Source organism: Mesoplodon mirus, assembly GCF_964341445.2.
Source record: "Mesoplodon mirus genome assembly, chromosome: 2".
NCBI lineage: Eukaryota > Metazoa > Chordata > Mammalia > Artiodactyla > Ziphiidae > Mesoplodon > Mesoplodon mirus.
This window is the reverse complement of record NC_138977.1, coordinates 12,051,375-12,070,314: the sequence shown is the minus strand read 5'-3', so window position 1 is coordinate 12,070,314 and position 18,940 is coordinate 12,051,375. Positions and strand designations below refer to the sequence as shown.

The 18,940-nt window shown below is 38.3% G+C and overlaps 1 protein-coding gene across 5 annotated transcripts in view; it reads right to left on the bottom strand.

Moving 5' to 3' along the window:
* Positions 1–18,940, bottom strand: part of INPP4B (inositol polyphosphate-4-phosphatase type II B) — an 880,599-nt gene that overhangs the window by 38,738 nt on the left and 822,921 nt on the right. For all 5 annotated transcript variants that reach the window (XM_082610957.1, XM_082610958.1, XM_082610956.1 and 2 more), the window contains 2 exons: positions 5,260–5,372; positions 1,351–1,505 (listed from right to left, as the gene is read on the bottom strand). In XM_082610957.1, the coding sequence (XP_082467083.1) occupies positions 1,351–1,505; positions 5,260–5,372 (268 nt within the window). The remainder of the gene's footprint in view (positions 1–1,350; positions 1,506–5,259; positions 5,373–18,940) is intronic.

Here is an 18,940-nt window from a genome sequence, read left to right as displayed (position 1 = left end):
TGTGCTCTGCCCTCCTCACCTGGCATCTTTGTTCCATCCATAGTGACATCTGTGCGTTTTAAATGCACATTAGAAGATTTTATACTCAGATTCTGAACCTTCCCTGTGAGTGTTGAGAGATTATTATTGAAAAAAGCCTTTTATGACAACCAAACATGTTTCGTATGGCTGAGATGCTCATGTCAGGTCTTGAAGATATCCTCATACATTTATCCAAAAATTATGGTAGAACTCCACTGAACAACGAAAATGCCAAGAGACATGAAATGGGGTAAAAGAGAAGACTTCACAACCCTCTCATTAGCGGGGAAAACATACAGCATAGAAGGAGCGCAAGCAAGCATCACCCTCGCCATGGAAAGACTGTAGCAGTTAAAAGAAAAATGGAGCTAATGACATGCCAGATAAGAAGCAGCCCTCTCAGAGCATCACATGACATTCTTTTCTGGGATCAGGGAGGCTGTCCCATGTTTCCTGTTGTGCTTCTGAGTCGGTCTTTGTGGCAAAGAGACAAGTTTGCTAAAGTTTTTAATTAACATATGTCCTTGCTGACAGATGTTGTGAATGAGGCACTTTTTCCTTCCCATTATGGCTTAGACTTTAGATTTAATTACTGTGGAAATGAATCAAGAAACATGACTTCAGGCAGAATATTTTAAATGTCAGCAGAGTAACCATATTAATTCTCAATCTTAAAGGATCCGTGTAATCCCATCTTTATTATGAGTGATGTGAAAATAATTTTAGGAAGGAGGTTAAAGGTAGGAAGACCCTGCAAGCCATGGGAAGATCACCTGTTAGTTGCCATTTTTTGGATAGTTGCTTTGTTTGCATAACGACTTAGTTTTATTTTGTGCATACCCATAACGACTTGTATGAAAAGGGACTGTGCTCTTCAAGTGTTATATGTGAAAGGACCGGAGCCCTTCAACTTAGGTCTAAATGTATTAATGAAATATATCCTCTATTCAGATGATCAAAATCTGGCCACATTTTTTTATTGCCTAAAATGAGTATTCACTTAAAATTATGTTATCTCTCATGTCATCAGCTCTAAGCCATGGAAATGCAGTGAAGTAACTAAATGTTTAGTCCTCCAGTAAAATACATATTTGGAAAAAAAAAAAAAACCCAAACCTTAAAATGACCTAAAAGAAACAATGAGGTCCTATTATATAGCACAGGGAACTATATGCAATATCCCGTGATAAACGATAATGAAAAGGAATATAAAAAAGAATATATATGTATGACTAAATCACTTTGCTGTACAGCAGAAATTAACAAATATTGTAAATAAACTATACTTCAATAAAATTTTTTTAAAAAAAGTTGAAGACATATGGGTACCTTCTCATACAATCCAGTGCTCGGATAAAGAAGTCCTTGTGTAACTGGTGCTCATCCCTCAAGATTGAGCATTGTTCAAGCGTCACGGACATCGACGTCCTGTCTTTGGCACTTTTACAACAGGTGAAACGGATGCCATTTAGTTTGCGACAAATCTGTAACAGACATATACACAGTTTATTGTTTATTTGCAGATTACTCTAAAATGTCAGAGTCCTCTAGACACTTCTAGTCTAAACCCACCAAATTTATGTTAATTTATGAAAGTTAACTGGTTCAATCTGCCTATGGAATGGAAAAATATTACCTTTTCATTTCAAAAGCTGGTGGAATAGATTTAATTTATTTAGCTCTTTGTACATGAGGTGTGGGGCTGTTGAAGGCATATAAGATGGTAAATATCCAGCAGAGGCAGCAATCCTCTCTGAGAGGGGATCTAAGCTGAAGGGGATAATGATAATCACAGCTCAGAAGCAATATCTTAATAGTGAAGGGGAAAAAATAATCTGTATTTCCTGGATCAGCCACTTGATTTGAATCTTACATAGCTAATAACTTCTTACTATATATTTAAAATAACCTTTACTAATCTCTGCTGGATGTTACGAGATTTCAAACATCCACATGGTGCCAAGTGAAACCGATAAGGAAACCACTCATCAATGCAACTAATAAGAATAAGGACACCAAAAATGGCCACTGTAATTGCATATCTACTGTGCACCAGGTACAATGCTAATAAATTTCATATAGATTTGCTCTGTTAACTGCACATGAACCCTGGAGAAAGGTATATTAATCTCATTTTACAGATGAGGAAATTGAGGTGTAGATAGGTAAGGTGACTTATGCACAACAGAGCAGAGCCGGGATGCTGATATAAGTCTACCTAACAAGGACCAAGTCTTTGACTTCTGTCCTGTTCTGTTCCTCTCTATAATTCTTTCTTGTTGTTATTCTGATGTAAGCCAGGAGAAGAATCTGTAAGTAGCAATAATTTATGGTCTCATTGCTTTATGGTTAACAGGTGAATCACTCCATTCTTTTCTCTTCCCTAGTCCATGGTAATGCATCAACAATGTTCGTCAACATGCACTTAAGATACATCTACTCTGATGAAATACAGGCCTGCTTTATTATCTGCCATTGAGGAGGCCTTAACAGTTGCCTGCTTTGAAGAGAGGATATAATAATACAGTTTATCAAGGGTTTTTATCATGAATTAATTGTGATTCTGATACTTAGCTTAGGATTTACAAGTCCTTATTAGCCCTTAGGTACTTTCTCACTATCTCCAATGTAAGTGACTAGAGAAATGTGAGAGCATGATTTCAACATGTAATCTTTTTTTTTTCTTGTAGAAAACACTAATGCATTTAAATAAATAGTATTTCAAAAATTTTAATATAAAATAACAAAGGCCTTGACTATATTTACAGTAACAAAATACAGACCTCAATGGTCACTTATGAGAGGTGATTTTTTAAAAGAATGAATATTCTTTAAAATGCATTATCACAATTGTATGCAACTATCCTACTAAGGATATTTCATGTTACAAATTTAAAATCAAGAGGAATCTGGGCGGGCTTCCCTGGTGTCACAGTGGTTAAGAATCCGCCTGCCAATGCAGGGGACACGGGTTCAATCCCTGGTCCGGGAAGATCCCACATGCCGCAGAGCAACTAAGCCTGTGTGCCACAACTACTGAGCCTGTGCTCTAGAGCTCACGAGCCACAACTACTGAGCCCACGTGCCACAACTATTGAAGCCTACGCACCTAGAGCCTGTGCTCCGCAACAAGAGAAGCCACCACAATGAGAAGCCCGCGCACCACAACGAAGAGTAGCCCCCACTTGCCGCAACCAGAGAAAAGCCCACGCGCAGCAATGAAGACCCAACGCAGCCAAAAATAAAATAAAATAATAAACTAAATAAATTTATTTTAAAAAAAGAAGCTGGGGCAATTCCAAAGCAGACACGTTGGGTCTTGATTTCTGTATTTCACAACTCTTCTGAACTATATGAGCTTAATTTAACATTAGCTTAATTTGGTATTTGGTCTTTTTAAATTCTCATTTTCATCTTTTAAAATTCATTCAGGGTAAAATCAAATAGCTTTACATTTTTCAATTAGAAAGTAAAACATTAACAAAAGCAGTATTTCATTAATCGTTTTAAAGAAGAGAGGATAATAAAACAGAGACAGAAATAAAATCTTTTTGGAAAATGTCAAAGGGAATTTCTATATTTCTTCAAGAGTAATACCAAGATCCCTGGTTTACAAAGAGGATATTGAAACTCATGTATCACCCTATAGACATGCTATTAATAATAAAGTCAATATTCCTACAGAATGCCAAATTTGCACACTATGGGTGCTGTATATTTATCAAGGCAAGTAATCACCCATTCATGAATTCAATGGTAAGTTGTGACTAAGCCATATATGGTTGGTATATACATTTCAAAAAAAATTCAGGAACGTAGGATTTATGGGAATTTTAAAAATATATTCAAATGAGAAAACTACATGTACTAGAGAAAATATACACTTGTGGTTCTACCTGTGCATCCTTCATTTGTCAACTTACATGACTGCACGATATGTGTATAATGACATGTGTATATGTTCCTAAGTTGTCAGATGGCCTTGGGAAATGATCAAACTACTTTTGTGCTATCATGTCATTAGTAGTATAGCAAAAATAACTTACGTCTTTGTGAAATTTTCATGAGAATTAGCAACCATTGTAGTCTTTGAAGGTATATAGAGAAGACACAGGAGAAAGAACTATTAAAAACAACCTTCAGGTAATGTAGTATGATGCTAAATGGGACCAGTGTAAATGAGATGCCTGAAAGCAACGTTTCATATTGTTACCTTTGATGTTCTTCCCTGGGGCTCCAAGAGGGCATGAAGGGAAACTAAAGCAGCTTTCCTCTGCCTTGCTCTTGGTAAATTACTTTATGTAGACTCATGGTAAATTATCCATTCTTTTTTCCCAGAAGAGAGTAAGTAATATTAGATTATAATTGAAGCACTGGCAGTAGGGGGAAAGGCTTTGTTTCAAATGCTATTGATAGAGAATGAATAGCACACGTGAGAAGATCTGTTACACTCAACTCCAAATTACACGAGCAATCCTGTGCAGTAAGTTCAAACATGGCATTCATCAAAAAGATCTCCAATGTGTGCCTTTCCTGATGAAAAGATCCCTTCCTAGTGAAAGGATCTCTGGGTCTGAATGTTTAACAAAACTCATATGAGCTATACCTGAACGGTTGCCAGATAAGAGCTTAAAAATTATAGGCATGATTTTCTCCTTCAACCTTGTAGAAACCTGGGGGCGGTGGGGAAGCAGGCAGATCTTCTACCCTGAGGGTGCCATTAAATGAGAAAGAAGCATACAAAATATAGCTCATTACCCTAAGAGCAATACATCAGTAATAAATTCTATGCCGATATCTAAATTGACAATCACATTTACAATCTCATTAACAAAACAATATGTCCAGGAGCCTTTCTGAGGCTGTGAGTCAGAGATCTGATAACCACTTTCTATTGAAACCATATGTCCCTAGAGCAGCACTTCAAAACCCTGACTGACATGGGCTATCGACATTGCAACATGCAATATCAAGAAAATCACAGACACTTGATTTTAACCTCAAACACATCCCGAATTTATAAGAAAAGCCAATGAGTGAGATTCTTTCTCGTTGAATACATCATCTTCTATCTTGTGTTCTAGTTTATTGATAGACTAGATGCCTAATCTCCTGGATAATGGAGAATGACATCTAGTAGCCCAAAGTGCAGAGGTTGGACACTACATAGCAGATACCCGATAATGCTTGCTGATCACCACGGTGACAGGGAATACCATTTGACAGGAGAGTGCCTACCGTTGCAGCCAGCCACATGATTTCTACATTCTTTCTCTTTTTGGCTTGAATATTTTGATGGAGATTTTCTAGTAATCCTTTTAAATCATTTTGTTCTTGAAAATGTGAAATGTCTGAAAAGCAAAAAAGGAGGGGAAAAAAAGGAAACCGTATTAGTATTAAGCTGCCCACGGAGTTTTCCTTAATATATTTGCAAATGTAATTTCCATAACAACAAATGCCATTTGGAACAGAGAGTATCTGAGGATAATCATACTTATTAATCCTTCCGGTTTTATTCTTTACTTAGAAATATGCCTCAGTTTCCCTCATTCCCTATTGTGTGTAATTGGGGTAATGTCAATGGGTGATATAACACTCACCAAGAAGGGAACTGTTTTTAATAACAAAGGCCGCCTCACTTCAACCAAGTAGAGGATGTGGATGAAACATGAGATACAACCTTCCATTTTCGGCTCCTGAGCAGCTAGTCTGAATCATGAGACTATATCAAACTGAACATCTCAGAGGTGGAATTGGAAAGTTCAACCAAAACACATGAAGTCAGTTTCTACACAGCAAGATTCCTCAAACTAGGCAATATTGACATTTTGGACTGGCTAACACTTGGTTGTAGGGAGTGGGACTATATTCTGCATTGTGGGATGTTAAGCAGCATCCCTGACCTCTACCATTTAGAAGCCAGTAGTATCCTTCCCATTGTGACAATCAAAAAATATCTCCAGGGCTTCCCTGGTGGCGCAGTGGTTGAGAGTCTGCCTGCCGATGCAGGGGACGTGGGTTCGTGCCCCGGTCCGGGAGGATCCCACATGCTGCGGAGCGGCTGGGCCCGTAAGCCATGACCGCTGAACCTGCACGTCCGGAGCCTGTGCTCCGCAACAGGAGAGGCCACAACAGTGAGAGGCCCGCGTACCGCAAAAAAAAAAAAAAAAAAAAAAAACTCCAGATATTGCCAAATGTTCCTTGGGGGCAAAGTCTATCCTGTTTGAGAACAAGTGCTATTAAGGAGCACAGGTATGGATGGAAAGAGGAACAACGCAAGAGGCGATAGTTAATTATATGAGATAATTGGGAAGGGAGCAAGAAGTGATTGATTGCTCAGATCTCTACACACTCATAACTAGAGCATGGGTAATCGATGGCATATGGTTTATATTAAAACCTAAGGCAATGCACACTATGACACCAGTATTCCTGAGACTCAGTGAGATAGGATTCAAGATTAGAATATAGAGATGGAAACAAAAAGTCTAAGAGAGTGGTTGGGTTAGTACCGTAGAGTATGAAAATACACTGTACTGTGGAAGCCACAAAGTGACGGATGAAGAACTCCTGAGAGCTTTAATTGAGGCTAAAAACAGAAGAAAATACATAAGAACAACATGGACTATACGTAGGCTATCCAGTTACATTGAAGAAATAGATGATCTGTTCCTGAATCAGATCACACACACACACAGAAATGACACAAATAAGCTTTAATCATAATAAAGCTTGGCACTTTCCAAAATTGTACCAGATGTTTCATTTTATTAGAATAATATATCTGAGTAGCTCTTAACTTTAGCTCCAGAGAGTAGAGGAAATACCCTAATGAACTGTACTAGCAATCTATATCTACCAAAGAATGGAAGTGGTTGGTAAAATGGAACTGAGCATTGAAAACAATTATATATCATCTTGAATTTCCTGTCCACAGAATAGAGGAAGGTCAGGTACAATCCAGATTTATACCTTGTTTTAGGGAGGTGAGATTCAAAATATTAATATAAATATATGCATGATTCTACTTTATTAGTTCCTAAATGGGAAAACTGTTAAATGTCAAATTTTTACCGTGTAACTAGAGACGATTTTTTTTTAAATTTTTTGGCCACACTGCACACCATGTAGGATCTTAGTTCCCCAACCAGGGATCGAACCCATGCCCCCTCCATTGGAAGCATGGAGCCTTAACCACTTGACTACCAGGGAAGTCCCAATGATTCTCTTAAGAAAGAGAAGCTTTCCCTAAAGACATTGCCTTGCTAGGTAGGAGACTCTGATACACAGAGATTTTAACAGGACACAGCCCAAGGATAAAGGGAAGGAGGCATAATGTAGAATGCCTTGAAGAGAGTTGCAAAGCCAGCTCAGGACTCTAGAACTAACTGAAGAAAGTAAGGACAATAATGGTGCCTTCTAATTGATACTTTTAGCACACAAGGAATAAGTCAGATCTGCCATCACTGCCCTTAATGTTGATAAATGGCAACCAAAACAAAACCCAAAACAATCCATGACTTAGAACAAGCAGCAATTTAAAATTGTGTACAGGTATATCATTGACAGAGAAAGTGTCCTTGACATTGTTGAAAGGAAAAACTGGTCATATTAATAAATGAATTTATTGGTGTAACATTGCGTGTGTGTGCCTGCACTTGTGTGCATGCTTACCTCTCTCTCTATGTGAATGCAGGCAGAGCAAGACATCGGTTTAGATGCTAACGGTGCTCCTCTTCGGGTTATGGGATTTAGGGTGATTTTTCAACTGCCTTTTAAATAATTTTTTATTTAATATTGGAGTATAGTTGATTAACAATGTCGTGTTGGTTTCAGGTATACAGCAAAGTAATGCAGTTATACATATATGTGTATCTATTCTTTTTCAAATTCTTTTCCTATTTAGGTATTACAAAATACTGAGCAGAGTTCCCTGTGCTATACAGTAGGTCCTTGTTGGTTATCTATTTTAAATATAACAGTGTGTACACGTCAATCCCAAACTCCCGATCTATACCTTCCTCAACTGAGTTTTTATGTCATTTGAGACACAATAAATATGTATTGTTTTAAAATAATAGTTATTTTAAGAGCAAGGGAGAACAGAGTACATATGTATAAGAAAAGGAAAAAAAACCCAAATTCTTATGATACAAAGATGTGACCTCCAAATTTCCATGGTCTGGTAGGGTGGGATAGAGTTTTTACACCATTATTAACTGCAGTCAAGTGTACCGTGGGCTATGACACAAGACAGTAAAAATGATAATAGGGACCTAAGAAAAGGAGTGGTCAATTCAATGAAGAATAGTTGAGTATAGAAAGGTTTCTAGTAAAGGTAATGCTTTGTGTCTACAGAGAGTATTTGAGGCCAAGAGAAAAATGTCAACAAAGGCATGGACATATGAGGCAGTACTATGGAAACAGGAAGCTTGTAGTTCACCATGTCCTTGGAGGGCACAGTCCTAGAGGCAAGAATTATGAAGAGTCTATTCTGCTATTTTGGGATATCTGGGCTTCCTCCTAAAAACGGGAGCACCTGGTGAATTTTAATTATGGACATAACCATATCTGAGAGGTCCCCGAGACTGTTTTTTAAATCACCTGGTAAAGGTGACTTTCAAATATTTTTAAAAGCAATACAGAAGAATTTCACTTTATACAATGTCCCATAGCAGTTATGCACACTCATCCCTTCGTAACAAAAATTTTATGAAATAATATTTACCCTTAGTGCATTCACTGCACCCTGAATATATTTTGTTCTATTCCATGTTGCTTGCTTTTGAATGTTGGCCCCAGCCCACTAAATTGATTTAACACCTATATAGGGTCAACATAAAAAACTTGCAAAGCACTGATTTAGGGCAACCCCATGTCCAAGATGCTTAGGTGACTTTTTCACAAGGTTCATAGTCAGACGGTCAAGTTAAAATCCAGTCTCCCAAGTCCTATGCCAGTAAATTCCCTCAAATCTGTATTAGTGTCTTCACAGTTGGCTGCTGATCCAAAACATAATTCCAGTATTAACACAATGGACCAGCTTCTTCAGAATTCTGAGGATTCAGAACAAAGCATAATAATTTTTCAGAATAATTTAGTTTCATAGTTGACATGGAGATTTTTAAATCAGCCATTTTAAACACACTACAATGTTCCTAAAATAAGTCAAACAAATGGCCATCCTTTGCTCATTTTTATCTACATAAAGATAGTGCTTTCAGATACACAGAAATGATGTCCCATAGAAATTTCACCCCTCCTCCCCATGGCATGCTTTTTAGAAGGAAGTCAATTGATGTTCTTAAAATTTTCAAGCCACTGTTTCTATTTCTGTAATGATAAAACTTCGTTTATTCAGTCCATCACTATGATTGCTGCCATTTTTTTTCAGCCTGACAAAAATCCTGCAGGCCACAGAAATTCAGGTCTGGTTCTGGAAAGAAGTAGCATTAGTAATGACTAAATAGGTGAGATTTCAAGATATAATGATAGATCCTGATATAGCAACTGTAAATCATGGTATACACAGAACATGGATTGGTTTTGTTACTGAACCAAACTTGGGTCTTCCCACCCATGAGCACTAAAGCTAATCTACTGACACCGGGTTGTAGAGAAGGAAAGTGCAGTGTTTACTGAAGGGCAACAAGCAAGGAGTCCTGGTTACCTAGTGCTCAAAAAGCCCAAACTCCCTGATGGACTTCAGCAAAGCATTTTTAAAGACAAGGTGAGGGAGTGGAGTCCCAGGGTATGTGATCAGCTCGTGCACAATTCTCTGATTGGCTGATGGTGATGTAACAGGGCAGTGTCCCAGGGGTTAACATTATCAACCCTTAGGTGCTGGTAGGTCTGGGGGCTACATGCTCATGGTCATCAAGTAGGTAACTTCTTCCATTTGGTGGTGGCTTTAGCATTTGTAAAACAACTCAGGAAATGTGCATCAGATACTGTTATCTGGGTACTTCAGAGAGGAGCTAAAGCAGAGGATATGGGGGAGGGGTCTCTTGGGAAGGCCCCGTAGGGTTCTGCTCAGTAACCATTTTAGATTTAGAATGAGTTTCTTCAAATGTAAATATGGCAATAAGTCTTTCTTCTGGTACTCACTCCTGCATTACTCTAGGACCGAACTTAGAGCAATTGAATCTCTATGCTTATCTCCATAAAAGTATTCTTTTTTTCCAGTGGGGTTCATGAAAGTAATCAGAAGGCAAAAGGCAGAAGAATATACAGTGCATTATTGCTTATGATATTAAACAGCAGCAAAAATCTAAATGATGATAGAGATAATCTGTCATACATATGTATATATATTTATGACATGGAATATTATATAATAGGTAAAATGAATAAACATGCTAGATGTATGAGCATGGATATATACTAAAAACTATGTTGAGCAAAAAAAAATGATTCATACAAGATAACAGCAATAATATAAAGTTAAATGTGCAAACCTGTACCATATTTTTTATGGATACACACATACAGAGGAAAAATATGTATGAGAACGTAAAATACCAAATTCAGGATACTGATATTCTCAGAGAAGGGAAGGTGAGGGCTGGGAACCAAAAAGGGTACAAAGGGGGTTTCCACTATGTCTACAAATATTTGTTTCTCACAAAATTTCTGAGACTGGGTGATGGGTTCCAAAGTGCTTGTATTTTATGACCTGTTCTCTTTCTCCATTTGGAACTTTCATAATTCTTTGTAAAGAAAGCACTGAGCCAAGATTCCAGGAAAATGATTACTAATGCCAACTCCGTTCCTGCTTCGACATGTGGTCATAGCAAGCTGCTTAACCCTCTGTCCCTATTTTCTCAACAGCAAAGTGAGAACAATAACCCTGTCATGCTGCATGGACTTGCAGTGGAAAACCATGAATAAAAGTCTTGGCAGAAGAGTCTACATTATTCAGTTCTGTGTCAACTCTGAAAAACAGAGGAAGACATTCACAGCTCTTAAGAAGAGTTCATAGCCTCAGATAGAAAGCCTAATTTCTCAGGCAAATTCTGAATTTATCCAAAGTAAGAAATAGTCTTTCACACAGACACAGGTGCACACACATGATCCCAAACATTCAGAAAGCCAGTGACTGTTCTCCCACCACTCCTTGCTGGGAGAGAACAGCCAAGTTCGGAGTCACTTTGTAGTAGCTATTTTTTCCTTGTTTTGTCAAATGGGATTTCTTTAACAATGGCAGCTCTAAATATGACATTGGCTTGACTCAAAGGCAGGGTGCTGACCAGTGAACAGGAATGGGACCATGAACTCTCGGCTCATTGAACTATGATGCTAATGAGGCCAAGGCAATAGGTCCAGCACCTCATGGTTAAATGATTTTATGTTGTCAGAGAATGTTCCAAGATGAAATAGAAATTACAGCCGCCTTTCCATCACCTATTCTACCTATTTCCCAGTGGGGAGCAGGCACAACATTTACAGGGATCAATCACACCCCCATTATGAAGTCAAGTGGTATAATTCCATCCCCTTTGAAATCAGTACTAGTTCAGGGATGAGCATCTAAATCTAAGCCAATCAGAACTTGACTTTGACCTCAGAAATTGTTTCAGGGTTATGTAAGTGACCTATGCTGTTCCAGCTGAGTGAGGCTCAGGACTCTGTAAAGTAGAAGGGGAGGAACAGTTGAACATGGGAATAACTGCTCACGCCAGCAAGACTTTCTTCATGAAGGAACTAGATGTAGGATAAAGTCAACACTAAGAGTCATGAAATAAGGCAGAGAAGTGTCTTTTCATTATTTCTAAGCCACTAAACCAACCCTCTATTAACTGGTTGCCTGTCTTACTGCTGAAATTTTCAATTTTGTTAATTGATGCCAGTTTGAGCCAGGGTTTCTGTCACTTGCAACCAAAAGCATTCTAAGGTAAACACTTGGTTAAATAGGCATTTTAAACACTGATCAGCCATATTGCAAATGTGTACTGTTGCTTTAGAGGTGAGGAATCACAAATAAGGAAGAGTACTTATGGAAAGCATCCCATTAATCACTTCTTTTTTATGATTTTTTTACATCTTTGTTGGATTATAATTGTTTTACAATGTTGTGTTAGCTTCTGCTGTACACAGAATGAATCAACTATATGTATATATATATCCCCTCCCTCTAGAGCCTCCCTCTCACCCTCCCCATCCGATGCCTCTAGGTCATCACAAAGCACCGAGATGATCTCCCTGTGCTATACAGTGGCTTCCTACTAGCTATCTATTTTCCACATGGTAGTGTAGATATGTCAATGCTACTCTCTCAATTCGTCCCAGCCTCCGCTTCCCCTGCACCGTGTCTACAAGTCGATTCTACAGTGATGGTTTTAAAACATAGCCCCACGTTCTTTGACACTCCTTCTATAAAGAAGGTGGAGTCTTTGTACCTTCATCTGGAAGCTAGGTGGGCTTGTGACCATGTTGATTAATGGCAGACGTGATGCTACGTGACTTTGGATGCCAGGTCATAAATGACTGTGAAGCTTCTGCCTTATTGGAACTTTGCTGTCTGTATTCCCTCTTTTGGGATATTCCCTATAAGAACCCATGTACTATGCTCAGAGAAGCCCAAGTCACATGGAAGATCCTATTTAGGTACTCCGGTCAACAGTTTTAGCTGAGCCCAGCCTTTGAGTCATCCTAGCCTAGTGGTCAGAATGTGAGTGCAGAAGCCGGCAGATGACTCCAGTTCCCAGTCACTTAAGGGATACCAGCCATTCTTCTTTCCAGCTGAGGTCCCAGATATCTTAGAGTGGAGACAAACTTCCCCACCTTTCCTGTCTGAATAACTAACCCACAGAATCTGTGAGCATAAATAAAATGATTCTAATTTTATATCAGTAAACATGGGATAATTTGTTACCTAGCAATAAATTACCAGAACAACTACAGTAAAACAAACAAACAAACAAACAAAAAAAAACCGCAAAGGGCCTGTTCTTCTAAGTATGATAAAATGAACATATGAAGAACAAAGTTTTCACAGTCCACTCTGGTTAGTACTACATTCTGTAATATCAAATCTTTTCTATAATTAATTCTGAAACAATTATAGTTAAATGCACTAACAAACAAACAAATGCAATTAGGTGAAAGCCATTGAGATGTCTTAAAATTGGAAATTATGCTCTTTTAGAGGCTGTAAAATCTTGAAAATTATAAAAGAAAAAGCCCCACTGACACCAGCTTTACTTAAATCTGATTTACAATTTACGAAAAAGGCAGTATCAGAAATCAAATATCAAATTCCCAGCCTGATCAGAGCTGAAAAATATTTTTGGCCTGTACATTTTCACTGTTTCCTCTGAAATAAATTTCAAGGTTGCATCACCCATAGCAAAGGAAAAGATGAACTTCAAAACTAATTGTTAAAATATATTAAAAGTAATGTGTTAGCAATTTGTTTAGAACTTCCTCACTCACTATTGCACACTGAAGGCCATGGGACTTGGTGTGTAGGGAGAAGAGTAGAATTATAACCCATTAATATTTTTTCCTATTTTCATTTTTTTCAAAGAAATCATTCATTATTTAATTTCAGAATCTCCAAACAATTTAGAGTATGTCAAAGGTTGGGAGATGGATTGTAGGCAGATGACTCTCAAAAATTTAAGTTCTGCTCTCAAGATATTGAGATATTTTTATTAACAGAAAATAGAAAATTTGAATATGAAAGGGGCTTTATACAAATCCCCAGGTCAGTCTTCCTGTTAGCCTGGTTGCACTGCTTGGATTATTTTTTGCCTGCTTTTAAGTGGCCTGGGTCCTTAGCACTGAGGGGAGTTGGATGGTCCCCTTTTTTCCTTCCAGCTCCATTTCTAAGTCCTTGCATTTTAGAGCAACAGCAAGAAAATACCTGTTGAGAGCACACACTACACACAAAAGTCTGAGGACCAAAGCAAGAATAGATTTCTCAAAGCTTAGGACTGAGAAGGAAGCAGCTTTTGGGGTAATTCCAGCACCTTACCTCCTTGCCCATGTAAGAGCCAGGCAGCCCATGAAATATACCAAGGTCAAATGGCAGGCCAGAGAGGTAGACACATAATAACGCCTTCTCCAAAGAAGAAGGGTTCACCTCTTCCATGGCCCTCCTTTTTTTGATAATGCAGAAGGAACTGACTCCAAAACTGCCAGAATAATGGCCAAAGAAAAGGGGAGACAGTTGAGAAGAATGGGCTTTTCTCCAGTGGTCTCTGGATTACCTCTTTAGGCTCTTGGAGGCAAGTAAGAATGAGATCTTGAAACAGACTCACAGACTTAGAGAAAGAATTTATGGCTACCAGGGACTTCCCTGGCAGTCCAGTGGTTAAGACTTCGCCTTCCAGTGCAGGGGGTGTGGATTCAATCCCTGGTTGGGGAGCTAAGACCCCACATGCCTCGCGGCCAAAAAACCGAAACATAAAACAGAAGCAATATTGTAACAAATTCAATAAAAGACCGAAAAACTATGGTCCACATCAAAAAAAAAATCTTAAAAAAATAAAACTTATGGTTACCAGTGGGGGGTTGGGACAGATTGGGAGTTTGGGGCTGATATGTACATACTGCTGTATTTAAAACAGATAACCAACATGTTGCTCAATACTCTATAATAACCTAAATGGGAAAAGAATTTGAAAAAGAATAGATACATGTATATGTATAACTGAATCACTTTGCTGTACATTAACACAACTTTGTTAATCAACTATGCTCCAATACAAAATAAAAATTAAAAAAAGAATGAGATCTTTGATGCTTCATACTATATAGAATAACATAAATAACTCCTGAGGTATTTAAAAAGTTATAAATGAGGTAAAATAGAGGAAGATGATTATGGAACTAAAGCTGCTTCAGAAGACTCCAAAATGAAGAGAAAGGGGTATTAAGATTATATGGCCTACCTTTTTTTCCCATTCATATAGCTCCTTTTATAGGCTTTAAGTGACCTCCAGTTTGATAATCTAGGATTCTCATACATTTATAATTTGTTGATAGCAACAAAATGTATTAATCTATGTGTGTTGCCATATTTCCCTTTTCTGATGTGTCTGATAAAGATAATTTTATCTTTGTGTCTTCAATTTTTCCCCCTTACCTGACTTCAGAGAAGAGTTGTGCTTTATCTGGAGTTTTGTTCTACAGAAGTGGAAGCATGAAGAAAGAAAGGTGGGCGGGGAGGTGGACTGGAATGAAACAGAAGGCCTTGCACTCATGGTTTTGGGAAAGGCGGAATGGTAAGTAAATAGTGACTGTCTGGGAGAGTGATGTGCTCAATCGAGGAGTGACTTAAACATTTGGAAAAAAGGATTTAAAAAGTAAAATAATGAGTTGTCAGTTGTCTCTTCTTTGATGTTTAATTGAAAGTTGGAACTAATTTTTAGTTATTTTTAATTGTTGGGCTGTTTACTGGATGCGGTACTATCCTGAAACTGGATTCATTGGATACTGGTATTAATTCAGGTCAAATTTAGATATTTATTTCCAAAAGGGAAGATGAGTCCTAAGATTTCTAATATCCACCTCATTCCTCACTGTGCGGCCAGTTCCAAAGAGTGACGACTTTGTTAGGCAGGAGGTAGATGGGCTCCAGGCTGGGAATTTACAACTAGCCTCCTGTTTACATTTCTTGAGGAAGGAGGCAGGTGGGCTCTAGGCTAGATATTTACAACCAGTCTCCTGTTTGCACTTTGAGATAGAAATTACAACAGGAACAGCGTAAATAGCTGGACTTTGTTTCCTGTGGACACTTTAAGATAACAGTCATGGCAGGGACAGAGAGGGGCTAAACCCTGTTTGAGTAAAAGATGAAGAGGTCACGTGTTTCCCATCCTTGGGGCAAAGGGAGACACTGCACCTTGGAGGCTTCTTGGGGGTCAGTAACGAGGGGGCACCACCCCAAAATAGGTGATGCCAAGGCCCCCCATAGGCCTGTGGGCTGGAATCCATCTGTGAAAAAGTTGTGCACACGTGTTGGGGAGGTGTTGGGGAGGTCCTAGGGCAGGTCAGGTGTGGAAAAAGAAACCAGATAATTGGCCAAAGGTGAACAAAGACCCAGAAGAACTGCCCTATAGAAATGATTTAACCACCTCTTTACTGCATTCCTCATTAGGGGGGGATGCCCACAGCTTTTCTCTCCTGGTGTGTATCTCTGCCTCGCTTCTGTCTTAACTAAACAAACTGTTTCTCTGTGTGCTCTCCCACTTGTTGTACCATGTCTCTAATAATAAACTTTGTACCTGTTTCTACAGTTTTTGCCTCCTTGAGAAATGCATTTCTCAATGGGAGTAAGAGCTAGGGGAACCTTGTTTCTAGCCTCTAGCCCCTGGTGGACCAGCGGCTAGGATTCCTATTTTCCATCCAGGCTACCCAGGTCCAATTTCTGGGCAGGGAACTAAGATGTTGCTTCACGCCACCACTCTCTGCTGCCTATCCAATTTCAATTTCAGGAGCTCATCTCTATGTGGGTGTTCCAAAAAGAAAAATGTGCTGTTTTTGAAATATTATCAGAGAAGCAGTGACTATATTAAAAAAATCATTAAGATTAATATAGGTAGGTATTTGAAGGGTTACAGACAAGACTGAGAAGGAAAGAGGCTGTTGAATGGAGAAGAGAGGCAGGTTAGTTCAACTACAGAAAGAGCTTTATAGGACTTCCCTGGTGGTCCAGTGGTTAAGACTTCACTTTCCAATGCAGGGGGTGCAGGTTTGATCCCTGGTTGGGGAGCTAAGATCCCACATGCCTCGCGGGCAAAAAAACAAAACCTAAAGAAGTAGCAATATTGTAACAAATTCAATAAAGACTTTAAAAAAAAGAGTTTTACAATCAAATTTAACTGGATCAATGTGTGTATACAGGAGAAACAGAACTCTCTTGAGAAGCTCAAGGCACATACAGCCATTATCTTATCCATCTCGCTAATGTTCATAAGTGTGGTGTGACAACTTATCAGGAAACTGACACTGAAAATATTAACTTCCTTTCTCCAGTGAGATAATGGTAGATGAAGTACAGGTACATATATATTAATTATTCTCATTTAGCTGATAATGAAATGGAGGCACTCAGAGCATCAAATGATTCACCTAAGTGAACTTTCAATTGAATTCATATCTTTTGTTTTCATGCTATTCTGTGCATACTAACTAGATGGGTTCACTGGAAGTCTGGCCAATCTTCAGTGAGTGATGAAGTGTAAAGAAAGGAGAGCCCCAGTGAGAAGGAAAGAACATAGAAAAATGGAAGGATGACTAAAAGGCTGGAAATCTGAGTTTTTACCCACATAAACTTGAGAATAGGGTTGATATATCTAATTTGTGAGGGCCATGAAGTAACATAGAAGATGCAGAGATAAATGCTGAGTTGAACAGGGAGTTGGCCATTTGTATGTGTGTATGAGAGTATATGTGTCTACCTTTGTTACTTGTAGTGTTGTTTGGATTTGTTGCTGCGATTCAGAGTACAAGCTAATGGACGCTAAAAGTCTACGTCTGTGGTTTAACGTGCACCTAGAAAATTAAAATTCAGTATTGTTTAGTATCACTTTTCTTTTCAAAAAGACACAGGAGTGCTTCAAAAGACATACCAAATTAAAAAATTATCTTAATCTTTATCAACATTAAAATTTTCAACAGGTAAGTACGTCGGAGTTTCTCTGCAATGAGTTGAAAATAAATTTTAAATTTAGAAGATCAGAGTCCTTAGACAGCAATGGAAGAGTTGTGGCATAAAAGCGAAAAGAACACTTAACTGGGAGTCAGAAAATATAGAATTTATCCCTGGTCTCCCACTAGCTGCATGTGTGAATTTAACAAAATCTATCCTGGATCCCAAACCCCTCATAACAAATTATAGGGTTAAACTAGATCAGTGTGTCTTAAGCTATGCCCTGAGGAACACTTATTTAACAAGATGCTCATGAATATTTTATGGGGTTTTTTTGGTGGTCCTATAATGTAATAAAAATGCTATTTTAAACAAAATTAAAGTATAGGCAGTGTAGATTAGGGTTGGGAAACTATGGCTTGCAAACTAAACCCAGTCAATTCTGTGTTTTTATAAATACAGTTTCATTAGAATTCAGCCAAGTTCATTAATTTACATATTGTTAATGGCTTATTTTGCACTTCAGTAGCAGAGTCCAGAAGTTGTGACAGATCACATGGCCTGCAAAATCTGAATTATTTACTTTCTGATCCTTTACGTAAAACGATTGCTGGCTATGCTATAGATCTTCTCAAAACTTTCAGTGTGATAACGTGAATTCCAAAATCATTTGACTGAGAATTCTTTCATTGCCCAGCAATTATTAGCAGAAAGAGTGTTCTTTGGAATACTTTAGATTAGATTATTTCCAAGATCCAATTGTTCTCTGATTCTTCAAAACATCCAACTAAACAAATGACCCAATCTATCCCATTCATTCAACAAATATTTATGGAGTATAAGCTATGTGCCAGACAATGTTTTTGTTTATTGATAAATAAAGTCAACAAATAGACAGGAGACTTGTCCTCATGAAGCTTATATTCTGATCAGGAGTTATAACCAAGCAAGGTGCGTGATAGATGTTATGGAGAAAAATAAAGCGAGAAGGGGACCAGGGCACCGGAGATTGCAATTTTAAAGAGGGTGGTCAAGAAAGGCCTTGCTGAGAAAGTGACATTTGGAGAAAGACTTAAAGGAGGTAAGTGATCCTTATGGGGGGAAGCATTTAAGGCAGAGGAAACAGCCAATGAAAAAGTCCTAAGAAACAGCAAGAGGTCATTGTGGGACAGAGTGAAGCAAGGGAGGAAGGGAGGGACATGGAGAGGGAGAGACACAGAGGGAGAGAGAGAAGAGAGTGGAGTCAAAAGAGCCCATTTTTTTTGACAGATTATGGGGACCCTTAGAGGCCATTGTAACAATTTAGATTGTTATTCGCAA